General features: G+C 41.4%; 1 protein-coding gene across 8 annotated transcripts in view; it reads right to left on the bottom strand.

The window, feature by feature from the left end:
• The window catches only part of apc (APC regulator of WNT signaling pathway), a 216,515-nt gene that overhangs the window by 60,503 nt on the left and 140,356 nt on the right, over positions 1–15,656 (bottom strand). For all 8 annotated transcript variants that reach the window (XM_063068650.1, XM_063068647.1, XM_063068646.1 and 5 more), the window contains one exon: positions 1,987–2,188. In XM_063068650.1, the coding sequence (XP_062924720.1) occupies positions 1,987–2,188 (202 nt within the window). The remainder of the gene's footprint in view (positions 1–1,986; positions 2,189–15,656) is intronic.

The following is a 15,656-nucleotide window of genomic DNA, read 5'->3' as shown; positions in this document are numbered from 1 at the left end:
CCGGTTTCCTCCCACAGTCCAAAGATGTACTGGTTGTTAGGTTAATTTGTCATTGTAAATTGACCCGCGATTAATAAAAGATGAACCTTGAGTGATTGAAGAGCTCTAAGATACAGAGGGACCCAAGTTCCCTAGTATCTGATTCACAAAAGGCTGGTGTACTATTACTCAAGTATTTAAGAAAGATAAAAGACATTTTAATGTTGGGAACTAAACACTTAAGTATGGAGGGTATGCTTTAGTTATACTGTATGGTGCATCAGTGACATTACATATGCAGTATTATGTACTGTATTAATGTCCTTTCTTAAAAGGATTGTATATTTTTAATTCTGTGGTCTAAGTACAAGTGATGTACACACAAAAGCAGGAAGGGAATGAGTGACTACCAGTACAATAGACGGCAGGTAATGCAGGAAACCCAGTGGCTATTGTACACACATCCCTCCCCCACTCCTAACAGATCACTGAGGAATTTAATATAATACTACACAACAGCTAAAAAAAATTAATTAAAAGTCTGCTGTGGTTCTAATTACATCCAATAATCCAGAAAATCTACTACTCTGGCACTGAAGTTAACTCAGTGACAGTGTATTTTAAGCAGAAATTGTTAAAGGCAATGGCAACAGCAACGTGAACTTCAGAGGAAAATGTTAACAATGTGGAAGTATTAATTAATTAAAGATTTGCCTTTATTTATCAGAACATCATAAAAATAGCTCAAAGTAAGCACATAATATACAATGTTTGCATAGAAGTGGCATGCTGTTCCTCAGAATTCTCCCTTCAAAAGGTGCAACTTTCAAAGCAAGAACTTTCAGATCCTCTCTATTACATAAAAGAATTTTAAAGAAGCCTTGTATCCATTGTAGCTAATCAGAGGCATCACTAAAGACCATGCCATAAGCATTTTGAAAATGAAAAGCATCAATTGGATCTATTTCTAAATTGCAACCAATACTCTTCAAGATTCTGCTTATAACCATATCCCTACCCTACAGCACTGGAAAGGATCTGCAAATGTGTTGACAATCTTAGGCTTTAAATCAACTTAAAAGAAGTGAATTTCTGCATATTACTCTCCTCATCAGCTGTTCCAGACATTCTGAAAGAAAGAAGTCTGGATAATTTCAGGTGCAGCTCAGTTATGTAGAACATAGATTAAAACTAGTACTTATTCTAGCTCAATGCACCGTGTAATGATTTGATCTTTTTAACAGCATGTAAGACAAACATTTTCACTGCATCTTGGTATATATGACAATAATAAACAAATACCAATACACTATATTTAAAGACAAAAACGTTTAGGAACATTACAAACAGATATAGATGGGTATTGTCCTCCAAGTTAACTCTTATAATTTTCCAGAATGTAGAATTCCTGAACTCTATTGTGGCACTGAGGAAGTCAATATCTCCAACTAGGGTTGGAAAAGATTATAGTGTTCTGGATATACCACACTGTTGGTCCTTTATCAATGGATTGACAACAAATTATACTACTGAAGGTTAAAAAAAAAATTGAGCAATGTAGTGGAGATTTTGTAAAAGGGTGAATGGAAAAGACTGAGCACAGTATCTCATCCACTGAGAAGAGTGTGAAGGACCCTACGTTTACACGTAATGAACAAAATAAAAAAAACAAAGTTATTTGAGTTAGAATTCAGATACCATTTATTGTAAAATGTTGCAATAGTTCAGTTCACACTGTAGTTTCACACTAACTTTTGACAAATATTTAAAATGAAAAATGTGAAAATAGTAAAATGTGTTGGATGGGAAATATGCATTGTTACATATTAAAGATAATTAATAAGTCTGCATATGTTTTGAACCCATGTTAGCAAACATGTCAACAGCACAAAATTTGAGTTAAAGGCATGGTTAACTCAGAATATTTTCAGGAATTCCTGCTGTGCTCTCATTTAAAGAAACTAATTATACTCTAAAATAATAGCAATGACATAAATCAAGATGTACCTCTCTTTTTCTAATTCTTCTAAGTACCCAGTGCTTTCTCTGCTTCCATTGATCAATCCTCTTCTTGGAATTGAACCCATTGGAATTGGACTACACTCTCCTGACCGACCAGACACTGATCCTTCTCGGCTTCCATATGAATGCAGTGACATCTTTGGCCTTAATTTTATTGCAGGTGAATTTACACACTCCAAGTTCAGTTCTGAAAAATAAAATTATGCATATTATCAGCCATTTTGTAAAAACAATGTTTTGGGAATTAAGAAAGATGATTATGAATTAAGAAAAAATCATCTAAAATCCATACAACTGTGGAAACATCCTTAAAATAACACAACCTACTATAGAATGAATCCGAATATCAGAAGAAACTATTCTAGAAATCTATAGGTAACAATGTGCACTATTATCACTAGTGCTACCTGACAGCACTTGTTCAGTGAAGAAAAAATGAAAACACATTATGATTAGTTTAGGTATCACGAAGTGCATTCATATCATTTCTGTTAAATAGAGGCCGTGGACAATTCTGATTTGATGGAGACAGACATGAAGGCACAGAGGAACATCTGGAGAAATTTCTGAAACGCCAGTTCGCTGCCGCTGTTACTGGGCGATCAAGAATCTTCCGGAGGGAAGGCCCCAAAATCCCCGGCTTTGCCTGCTGCTGGCAACCAAGGCTGAGGTCGAATCGTTTGGATAGAGATGGTGCTCGGTACTCTGTGTTGGAGGGCTGATCGGAGGCTCGAAGTTTTCCGACGACTAAGTCGGACTGTGGTTGGGCATGGCAGGGAGAGTTTTCTTCCTTCTCCCATCTGCGTGAGATGTGGGACATTCGAGAGACTTTGAACTTTTTTTACTGTGCCATGGACTGTTCTTCATCAAGTTATGGTATTGTTGTACTGTTGTAACTATATATTATAATTATGTGGTTTTATTAGTTTTCCAGTCTTGGTCTGTCCTGTGTTTTTGTGATATCACACCGGAGGAATATTGTATCATTTCTTAATGCATGCATTACTAAATGACAATAAAAGAGGACTACGTGTCCTCATAATCTAATCTAATCATGTTACAGTTTGGCCCAGATGTGGGCACTAAACCACAACTCCAGTTTTTTGGTGAGAATGTGTTTCTCTCAAGAGCAATGCAACATTTCACTGACTCAGAATTCATTGTCTTGCAGAGCAGTAGAAGTAAATTCAATTGTTTTCAAAAATTTAGTACTTGAAGAATAAGACAATCGGCAGATTAATCTGACACAAGTTTGATGGGCCGAATCCCCTCTTTCAGTTCCATGACAATTCAATGTGAAAGGTGTACAGTAACAGTAAGGTGAAAAACTCTGGAATGGGTGAAATGTCACCCAGCAGAAAGGTATTATAGCTGATAATGACAATTTCAGCTCCTATATTGAATCACAGGCTTAGCTTCACCTTTTGTCCATGAGCATTTGTTCCATCATGATAGATGGGTTGACCTGTTTATTATATTTAGCCTATGCAAATCTTCAGATGATAAAGTAGTCAATGTCCACATGCAACAAGATGTAGACAACATCTAGAGTTATGCTGATAGGCAAATATTTATCATGAATATTACAAGGTAATAGTCACCTATAACAAGACAGGCTACCCGTTTCTCCAAGACATTCCAAGGGGTTTCCACCAAATTCACTATCATCAACACCCTGAAGGTTAAAAAAGCTTTCTTAAAAACTTACAAATCTGCAGAATGATATTAATCCAAGTACTAAAATGAAAACTGTTCAAGTTTGAAGATGCAATTGATCAGAGGCAAGGTATTCCACAAGTGACTTGCACCCTGATCAAATTGCTGTGCACATCTGTATAAGACTCAAAGACCCTGCAAAGACAGCTCTCAGATAATACTTCAGGGACAATCAGAAAACTCCTAATCTACAGTGTCCATAATGTCTGGACTGCCCAAAATGCAATTAACACCTGAAAGAGTCTCTTGACTTGTCTGTTGAAAAACATCATGATAAATTTGATCAGAACAACCAGAAGATCCGAAGATAATGTATGTTAATTGGTCATGTAAACTGTCCTGTGATTAGGCTAGAGTTAAATCGGTGGGTTGCTGGGCAATGTGCCTCATTGAACTGCAAGAGCTATTCTACATAAAAATAAAACAATTAAGCAGAAAAATGACACTATTGGATCCAACAAACCACATGCTAAGAGGAAGAAAGTCCTACCTGCAGATAGTTGAAGGATAAGGTCCAACAAAACCTGTGACCTAAAGGACAGATTACGTAAGGAGTCCAGGTAATATGGTAACAAGGTGATAAAAATGGCATACATTAGGAACACCGATGGCACAAACACCCAAGTTCCACCACAATGACAGCAAGATCAGACAAGAGTTTATCCAAAAATAAAAAGACAGAAATTGTCCATATGAAGATGCAATTCAAAAACTCCTCAATCAAGACTTATATCTTAACGTGATTGGCCTTGACTCCAACCTACAGTGCAATATTCCATTCAATCTTATTGCCACACCTGGACAATGACAGTAGTGCCAAGTGGCAACAAGGCCTCTAAACCAAACTGTGTATTTGTTGAAATTCTAAAATTTGGCACAGAGGAAATTCAATCACCAACAGCATCTTGCAGATCTCGAAGAGAAGCACACATCAGGGGATCTCAGAGACTAAGTAATTGTGATCATCTTCAAGGAATCCAAATCTGTTAACAACAGGTCTCCCTGCCGTTCGTCTCCAGGAAAGTTACCACAAGTGTCCTCCATGACCACCTCTTCCTAGTGAAGAACTAGATTCTGTTCACTTAAGGCATAATGAACATCACCTCTATTGTGCGACAACTCAAAAGAAAATAAAAGGAGCGGCTTCAAATACCATGCAGTAATTGAGTATACAAACATTCAAAGGCTTAACTCCAAATTATTGTTGACTCACTTACTGCAGAGGAAGAAGAAAAAGGGTCTTATACTAAACATCCGCAAAACAGATTCTCTCTAAATTTCCTCCCCTATACAACTACACCCCTTGAAATTTGTGCCCCATGAGAAGACCCTGAGAGCATTTCACGTTACAGGAAATGCTACTCAGCAAATAGAGGTATTAATGATGAAATCGCCACTTCTTGCAGCTGTCTGATGGAAAAAAAACACATTCAAAGATTAAGATCTCAAATGCCTTAGAAAGTTCATGGGCCACCAGGCAGCAGTGATTTCCTACAAACTTTGAAAATATGGTATTGGTTTATTATTGTCACACATACCAAGATACAGTGAAAACAGTATGTATACTATTCATACAGATCGAATCATTACACTGCACACCGAGGTAGAACAAAGTAACCAATAACAATACAGAATAAAGTGTAACAGATAAAGTATCAGGCAGGTCAACAATAAAGTGCAAGATCATAACAAGGTTGATTGTGAGATCAAGTGTCCATCTTATCGTAAAAGAGTACCATTCAAGAGTTTGATAACTGTGGGATAAAAGTTGTCCTTGAGCATGATGGGATGTGCTTTCGGGCCTTTTTATCTTTTGCCTAATGGGAGAGGGGAGAAGAGAGAATGTCCAGAATAGGTGGGGGGTTTTGATTATGCTGCTGCATCAAGTATAAACAGAGTCCATAGAGGGAGGCTGGCTCCCATGATGTACTGAGCTGTGAACACAAATCCCTGCAGTTTCTTGTAGTCATGTCCAAAGTAGCTGCCACACCACGCCATTATGCATCCAGCCTTCTATAGTGCATTTATATGGGTTGATGGGGACGTGCCAAATTCTTTAGCTTCTTGAGGTGGTAGAGGTTTTTGTGAGCTTTCTTGGTCGTGATTATCAACTAGTTGGGCCAGAACAGACCATATTGTCAGTGTCACTCCTAGGAACTTGAAGCTCTAAACCTCAACGCCATTGATGTAGACAGGAACACATACACCACCCTCTTTCCTGAAGTCAATGAGATCTTGAAGCCTTCCCCCTCATCTGGACTCACCTATCACCATAAATTCATAAAACATAGATGCAGAATTAGGTCATCTGGCCCATCGAGTCTGCTTTGCCATTCGATAATGGCTGATTTATTTTCCCTCTCAAACCTCATTCTCCTGCCTTTTCCATGCAGCCTTTGATGCTCTTACTAAGCAAGGACATATTAACCCTCACTTTAAATATATCCAATGACTTAGCCTCCACAGCCAATCTATGGCAATGAATTCCACAGATTCTCCACCTACCTATGGAATAGGTGAATCCATAGATTCATCTAAAGAAATTCCACCCCTTCCCTGTTCTAACAGAATGTCCTATTCTGAAGCTGTGCCTTCTGGTTCCAGAATCTCCCACCACTAAACGTACTCTCCATGTCCATTCTATCCAGGACTTTCAATATTCTGTAGGTTTCAAAGTTCAAAGTAAATTTATTATCAAAGTATGTACACCATATACATCTTTGAGATTCATCTGCTTGCAGGCAGCCACAAAACATAATAGAAACCACGAAAAACCACACACGACAAAGACCGACAAATATCCAATGTATGAAAAGGAACAAATCATGCAAATAATACAAAAAATAAACAAGTAATACACAGACCGTGAACTGCAGTGTCCCCAAAATGAGTCCACAGCCATGAAGTCAGTTCAGTGCTAAGGCAAGTGAAGCTGGTCTCGAATCCTGTTGGCTGCAGACCCTAGCTGCAGCGTCCATTCAGTGCTAAGGAGAATGAGGCTGGTCCAGGAGCCCGACAACTGAAAGGCAACAACTGCCTCTGAATCTGAAGGCAGATCCAAGACCCCTGCACCATCCACCCTATGGTAGCAGCAGGAAGAGAGGGAGAGGGGTCAAACCCAATCAAATGGGATGGGCTCAGGTGGCTGTCTAAACTCATGTATCGTCTCAACCACTCAACAGACGACACCATCGCCCCCACCCTCCACCTGGCCCTTACCAACCTGGACAAAAAAGACACATACATTCAAATGCTGTTCATAGACTTCAGTTCAGCATTCAACACAATCATTCCTCAGTACCTGATTGGAAAGCTGAAACTGCTGGGCCTGAACACCTCTCTCTGCAACTGGATCCTAGACTTCCTGACTGGGAGACCTCAGTCAGTCCGGATTGGGAGCAGCATCTCCAACACCATCACACTGAGCACAGAGGCCCCCCAGGGCTGTGTGCTCAGTCCACTGCTGTTCACTCTGCTGACCCACGACTGTGCAGCAATACACAGCTCAAATCACATCATCAAGTTTGCTGATGACATGACCGTGGTGGGTCTCATCAGCAAGAACGATGTGTCAGCATAGAGAGAGGAGGTGACACGGCTAACAGACTGGTGCAGAGCCAACAACAAATAGGGAAGAGCTGAGGGCAATACAGAGGGACCTGAAAACCAGGATCAGGGTGGCTAAAGACAAGTACAGGAGGAGGCTTGAGTAGAAACTCCAGCAGAACAACATGAGAGAGGTCTGGAGGGGGATGAGGACCATCACTGGGTTCCAGCAAACTAGCAACAGAGGAGCTGAAGGCGGTGTGGACAGGGCCAATGAACTTAACCTGTTCATTAACAGATTTGACACTGTGGCCCCTGCCCATCCCCCACATGAGCCATCTGTTGTTGGCCCCCAACCAACACATATTCCACTCTCCCCTCCTGCCCCTCCTCACAGTCCCCCACCCTGCTCTCATGACTATACCCCTTCCCCACACGAAACCACCACGGTGGGCTTCACAGCTGAACAGGTGAGAAGACAGCTGAAACGTCTCAACCCAAGCAAGGCTGCAGGACCGGATGGTGTCAGTACCAGAGCGCTCAAAGCCTGTGCCCCTTAGCTATGTGGAGTACTTCGCCATGTATTCAACCTGAGCCTGAGGCTCCGGAGGGTTCCTGTACTGTGGAAGACGTCCTGCCTCGTCCCTGTGCCGAAGACGCCGCGCCCCAGTGGACTCAATGACTACAGACCGGTGGCATTGACCTCCCACATCATGAAGACCCTGGAGAGACAGGCCACACTTAGATCCCCTCCAGTTCGCCTAACCAGCCCCGACTAGGAGTTGAGGATGCCATCGTCTACCTGCTGAACCGTGTCTATGCCCACCTGGACAAGCCAGTGAGCACTGTGAGGGTCATGTTTTTTGACTTCTCCAGTGCGTTCAACACCATCCGCCCTGCTCTGCTGAGGGAGAAGCTGACAGCGATGCAGGTGGATGCTTCCCTGGTATCATGGATTCTTGATTACTTGACTGGCAGACCACAGTACGTGTGCATGCAACACTGTGTGTCCAACAGAGTGATCAGCAGCACTGGGGCTCCACAGGGGACTGTCTTGTCTCCCTTTCTCTTCACCATTTACACCTCGAACTTCAACTACTGCACAGAGTTTTGTCATCTTCAGAAGTTTTCAGATGACTCTGCCATAGTTCGATGCATCAGCAAGGGAGATAAGGCTGAGTACAGGGCTACGGTAGGAAACTTTGTCACATGGTGTGAGCAGAATTATCTGCAGCTTAATGTGAAAAAGACTAAGGAGCTGGTGGTAGACCTGAGGAGAGCTAAGATACCGGTGACCACTGTTTCCATCCAGGGGGTCAGTGTGGACATGGTGGAGGATTACAAATACCTGGGGATATGAATTGACAATAAACTGGACTGGTCAAAGAACACTGAGGCTGTCTACAAGAAAGGTCAGAGCCATCCCTATTTCCTGAGGAGACTGAGGTCCTTTACCATCTGCCGGACGATGTTGAGGATGTTCTACAAGTCTGTGGTGGCCAGTGCGATCATGTTTGCTGTTGTGTGTTGGGGCAGCAGGTTCCACCGAGATGCAACATAGAGCGTCATAGGAAGTCATTCCTGCCTGTGGCCATCAAACTTTACAACTCCTCCCTTGGAGGGTCAGACACCCTGAGCCAATAGGCTGGTCCTGGACTTATTTCATAATTTACTGGCATAATTTACATATCACTATTTGTGGTTTTATTACTATTTATTATTTATGGTGCAACTGTAACGAAAACCAAATTCCCCGGGGATCAATAAAGTACGACTATGACTATGACTATAACCTGTCTCTGAATGTGAACAAAACAAAAGAGATGGTTGTTGACTTCAGGAGAGCACGGAGCGACCACTCTCTGCTGAACATTGACGGCTCCTCCGTAGAGGTCGTGAAGAGCACCAAATTTCTTGATGTTCACCTGGCAGAGAATCTCACCTGGTCCCTCAACACCAGCTCCATAGCCAAAAAAGCCCAGCAGAGTCTCTACTTTCTGCGAAGGCTGAGAAAAATCCATCTCCCACCCCCCCATCCTCACCACATTCTACAGAGGATGTATCGAGACCATCCTGAGCAGCTGCATCACTGCCTGGTTCGGGAATTGCACCGTCTCAGATCGCAAGACCCTGCAGCAGATAGTGAGGTCAGCTGAGAAGATCATTGGGGTCTCTCTTCCTGCTCTTACAGACATTTACACCACACGCTGAACCCGCGAAGCTAACAGTATTGTGAAGGACCCCATGCACCCCTCATACAAACTCTTCTCCCTCCTGCCATCTGGCAAAAGGTACCAAAACATTTCAGGCTGAGACCCTTCAGCAGGAGTGGAGGAAAAAGATGAGGAGTAGAGTTGAAAGGTGGAGGATGGGAGGGAGAAACACAAGGTGATACGTGAAACCGGGAGGGGAAGGGGTGAAGTAAAGAGTTGGGAAGTTGATTGATGAAAGAGATAAAGGGCTGGAGAAGGGGGAGAGGAAAGAAGGGCTGGAGAAGGGGGAGAGGAAAGAAGGCCAAGGAAGAAAGAAAGAGGGAGGAGCACCAGAGGGAGGTGATGGTCCAGCAAGGAGGTAAGGTGAGGAAAAGGGGATGGGAATGGTGGTGGGGGGGGGGGTGAGGGGAATTACCGGAAGTTTGAGGTCAATTTTCATGCCATCAGGATGGAGACTACCCAGATGGAATACAAGGCAGTGTGCCTCCAACCAGAGTGTGACCTTGTCATGACAGTGAAGGAGGCCATAGACAGACATATTGGAACCGGAATGTAACACTTTCTCCAGTTCAAGCACTTACTTCTTTAAATATGAAAACAAAAACTATACAGGACACTCTAGGTGTGAACTTACTATCACCGTAAAGAGTTGCATCAGTATTTCTCTACTTCTCAACACTTCACCGGTGTTCCAATACTTTTTGCATTTCATGTACTAGGGTCCCAAAGCTTTTGATACCACTATATCTTGAAGTTGCACTACATTTAAATAATAACCTGATTACCTACTTTTCTTTCCAGAGTAGATAACCCTACATTTTGACTCCATCTGCTATTTCTTGCCCACTCTGTCCTTTTACAGGTTGTGTTCTAGTGTCTTTGTTACAATTTGCATACTCATCAGTCTTTGAGCCAGCAAAAACATTACATTATTACATTATCTCCCTGATCATTACATTAACTCCCTGTGTGAGGTATTATCAATAGCCTTTCAAGGGGGGGAATGTCAACTCAGACCATGAGAGGCCTGCATTGGGCATTTCCATGCCTTACAAGGCACAGATTGGAAGTCTGTGTGAGGCGCCACTCCTCGCACAGACACCAGAGCAATTAAGTGCCTTGCTCAAGGGCACAAACACGCTGCCACAGCTGAGGCTCGAACTAGCGACCTTGAGATCACCAGATGAACGCCTTAACCACTTGGCCACATGTCCAACACATCAAAAATCTATATATACTACATCAACTAGTTCTTTCATGTCTGCTAGACACATCCTCAAAAAGACAAACAGAAGTTCCTTGTGTAAATTCATCCAATACAGAAAATGTACTGCAAAATGCTTGTGTGTGTCTTACAACTGAACTGAAGGCAAAAGTCATTTGAACTTCCTTGGTCCATGGGTTATAGAAAAACTCCAATAATCTGGTTTACCAGGAACTTTGGTGGTGCTGAAACAAAAGAGTTTCTCGACCAGTGGATGTTATTTTATTAATATCCCAACACTTTTAATTCACCTTAAAAATGTTACACATTATGTTCCAGAAATTTTCCGGGCATACAATACAGTAACCATGAGAATACAACCATAAGAACATGAAAGTCACATGAACACAGGGGTGGGACTTGTGAAGAGTGGTGACAAGTGATGATTGATTCGGTGGTTTGAGCTGATGCTAATGCCTTGGCTCACTTACTGCAGCATTTTATATCAATGCAGTGGGAATGAAAGTAGAGCAGTCAGTGGGCTCAGTGAGTGTTCACCGAGGCCTCACCGTTGGGCTGGATCGCAAGCGGCGCCGCAGATTGGCAGAAAGGGATGTTCACTGCAGTATTTTAATGCTTGCTCTGTTCTGTCCTAATAAATGAAGTTTGAAACAGGGAAAGGGAATTTATGTCTTTCTGTCTTACCAGCGGATCGCGAACCTTTAGGCATAACAATGTTATAAGGAGATTTGCTGATTTGGTCTTTGTCATAATGTTTGACATTTGGAATCTCCCGAGTATTCATTTGCATACCTTTTCTCAACAAGTAGTTGACCTTGATCTCTCAATCACTCCCTTAGGTGGCATCCGTTAGTCTCACAAGACCATGGATCTGCACCTGGAAAGTCTTGCCTCAGTCTGTGTTAGAGCAGCGTCTGTTGTGGCTGTAGAGGCCCACATGGGAGTGACAGTCTCGGCTGCAGTGATTGCACTTGAAGGCGCTGTCCTCCAGTGTTGTCTTGGTGCTGTTTTTCCGACGAGTGCGCTTTTCTTCAGCAGCAAGCCTCAGCTTCTCTTCTCCTCTTTTTAGACCTCTGCGTAGTTCCAGCCTCCAGTGAGAGCGATCGCTTGCGATGTCCTCCCACCTCTCGACGTGCACTTTCAGTGACTTCATGTCTCTCTTGCAAACGTCTTTGAAACAAAGATGGGGCTGCCCTTGTGCTCTCTTGCCGGAGGCCAATTCCCCGTACAGCAGGTCTTTCGGAACCTCCCGTCTGACATGCGGTGTACGTGGCCCAGCCAGCGGAGACGGCGTCGTTGGAGCAGGGTGAAGAAGCTGGGTATCTGGGCACGGGCCAGGACCTTATTGTTGATGACTTGGACAGTCCACGTGATGTCCAGGATGCGTCTCAGGCTGCAAAGGTGGGAGGTGGAAGGTACCCTTAAACTAATGGTAACTCTCCCCATATTCCAACATGACACACTCCATCAACTGAAGCTCCAAACCCTACTTCTTATCAGCAACACCACTTTTTACTGTCTTGACCCACCAACCTGCACTCTCACCAATCTGTCCTCTTCCCTGGGAACTGACAAAGTTTCTCTGCTAGGTTCACATCAAAGGTAGAGAAATGGATTTTTGAAAGGCAATTCATTTTGCACACAATGCCATAGGTATCATTGATTTAAAATATATAGAACGGAATTAGTAAGTTCAGAAATGGGCTCCTGTGGATGTACATAGTGGCATAGAGGAGCACAGGACCAGTGAAAGCATAAGACAGATTCAGGAAAGAGCTACTCATCAGTAAAATGCAACATCAACTTTAAAACAGTATTTTAAGAAAATAACGAATTATAACAAAGAGACTCAAAACTAAAATCATAACATGACCACAAACTTATGAAAGGATTGAACAAGATAGTTTCCAGTAAGAGAAAAGCTAAGAATGAGAGTACTGTGTCACAAATAAATGCAAGGTATTTAGAACAGAAGAGATAAAAACATCATGTACAGTGATATGTAAAGAACCCTGGAAGTTACTTCCAGCATTGGGTAAAATAGAATCTATATTAATAACAAAATTCAGATCGGATAGCTGAAGCAATAAAGTGTTGGAAGAGCATTCCAAGGTGAATAAACTTGATTAGATGCGTTTGTATGGTGGTAATCAGTGAAGGAGACCTTATATTTAATCCAAGTGATATCCTTACTCATGTCAAGTTTTTAAGTTCATCAGAATGTCTATCTAAAACATATTGCCTCAGTGAATCATTTGTTCAAAAAATTTCATGACATTTTAATCAATACCAGTGAGATAAAAGTGGTAAGCTCACCATCCAGTTGTGACAATATACACAACTGCTACTATCAAACAGAACCTTGTATTTTGTATTCTGGTTTGAATACTTAGATTTCAATGCTAACAAAAACTCCATCATCTGAAGATCTCTTTCCAAGAGAAACATGTTTCCCTCAAAGCCAAAAAGAGAAAACACCAGTCACCAACAATGCCTTACAGAAATTTCTGTGGCCTTGAATCTGAATACAAAGTCAGTTAAGGGATCTCCAGGAAAAAGCTTCTTCAGCAGTTTCTCATGGTCAAGGATGACTTGCTTCCACTCCAGCTCTGAATTCTGAGGTGGCCGATGAGCCCAATATGGGATCAACACATTTACCATAGCTGAGGTTAGCAAAGGAGTAGAGCTCTTTCTGCCCATTTTTTTGCTGAACCTCCTAAAACTCCTGACAAAAAGAATTGAGTTACTCAGTATCATCCTGGATGCTCCTTCTTCAATTTGAGCAATCATGTCCCAAAGGTAGCTATGAGTCAGTGAAAATGTTACTTTTTATTAAAGAAGCCTTTAAGAACATTCATTTAATGTTCCCATTGTCCTTTACATAATCTTTCTTTGTTTGAGGTCACTGTGGAATGCATATTTCAGGAATCTGCCTTTTGGGATGTCATTACAGCTAGCTAATTTCTACATGCAACCCAAAGGTGTGCAATTTAGGAGGTTAACTGGCCGCTGTAAATTGCCACATATAGTGTGGGTGGTAGAATTAATGGGAATGTGAGGAGAAAAGGCAACAGGGAAGTGAGTGGCTCTATGAACTGGCATAACATCCTATTCCTGAGGGAAGTATGGGATATAAGACATGAATTCCTTCAAAAACTACATATAATTCCCAATCACATGTAAAAATTTTGTCATTTCTTATGAAAATGTAGACAAGAATCTCACTTGAAAGATTCTGAATTCACTGGAATTCTGCAAATCTCAGATTGAGCTGAAAAGTGGAGAGTAAATGCATTAAAGATGCCAGTTATAACAGGAGAAGGATTAATCATTTCTAATCCCACCCCCACCCCCAATTCAGTGTTATTATCAGAAACAAGAAAAATTATCAATAACCACCAAGTCAAAGCTTCATGTGGCCAGCTACACAAACATAGTAGCAAAAAGAGCCAGAGGATAGATATTCTGCGTTCTAACTCCCCAAACCCTTCCCACTTTCAACAAGTGACAAACCATGGTGTGAATGAATACTCTCTGCTTGCCTGAATATGTGCACTTTGTGACAACACTATAAACTAATATCAACACCATCCAATACAAAATTGGTACTCCATCTACCACCTTAAAACATTCCCTCCTTTCAATGCAGTAATTCACCGTGACATCTTTCACTGCACCTCTGAAGCCTGTAACCCTCAAGAATCAAATAAAGGCAACAAATGTACAGAAAAGCATCCCCTGCAGATGTATTCCTATCCTGACCCTTTCATTACTGTAACTGGAGACAGAATCCTGGAACACTAAGCACCATCTGTGTAGAAGCAGCATCACAATAGAATATACAATGGTTTAATAATGTGACTTCCCATGGATTAAAGTACAATGAAAGAACAGGAAAAACCTGTTCCATATTTTATGCTCACCTTTCGAGTACATTTGTGTTTAAAGTACTTTGAGTACTTAAAAACTGACTTCTTCAAAATAGCCATAGGTACTGCAAAAGTTACACAATACCGAAGAACTTATTTCCATTTAAAACTTAACCATTCATAACCTTTTACATTGGACTATGTTAGCTGAGTAAGTATTTTTGAAGTGTAACTAGTTAAATTATACTGGCAGGCATATCAGTCAAATTCTAATTTGGCAGAACATCTGTTTTAATTGTTTTTCATATGTTGTCCAGGTCAACAAGAAAGCTTTATAAAATATGCAGTGGAATACTTTATGTCCAATTGAGAAGACAAACAGGAGATTTTTCAATGTTACTCTACATCTGGGAGATGTGACAATGCGGCATCTCTTCCACCTTACACTGAAGAGTCATTACTAAGCCAAGACTGACATCTTAGGATCCCATGCAGCAAACTGTACTAAAGTCAATAACACAAAATAATCACATACTTGTGACGTGACACTGCGAAATTACATATCTCAATCTTGGCATTCAAACTGTGGCAGGTTGACTCAGTTGAGAACACACTCATTAAAACCATTAAAATCAGATTGAAAGCAGAATGTAAAAATCAAGCTCAGATTTACAAATCCTGCATCTTGCAGACATGCTTCTTGACACCAGTCATCTCACAAGAAAATGTCACATTTCAAAGTGTCATTGAATTTAGTGAATGCTGATAACTTCCATTTCAGCTAATTGGGCATTCAGATTAGATGACTTAAATTTCTTTTTTGGTATAACCATTGATCAAGGAACTGAGCAAAAAAATCATTATGTAAGCCACAATCTCGTATTTCAAACTGCAGGAATTACCAAGCTTACACTTGGTTGTGACATGAACCAATCAAGTTGCCTCTAAAATTCTGTATCATTAGTCTGAGATACCACCTTGAATTTTCACCCAGTGAAAATTTGCAAAGGAAATCTTTAAAAGAATCTCACGATAAAAAGTAACAGTACATTGAAAAATGATAGAATTGCTTGTGTTAATGTGGAA

This window comes from Mobula hypostoma, chromosome 16 (genome assembly GCF_963921235.1).
Source record: "Mobula hypostoma chromosome 16, sMobHyp1.1, whole genome shotgun sequence".
Lineage (NCBI taxonomy): Eukaryota > Metazoa > Chordata > Chondrichthyes > Myliobatiformes > Myliobatidae > Mobula > Mobula hypostoma.
This window is presented reverse-complemented; position numbering and strand designations above follow the sequence as displayed.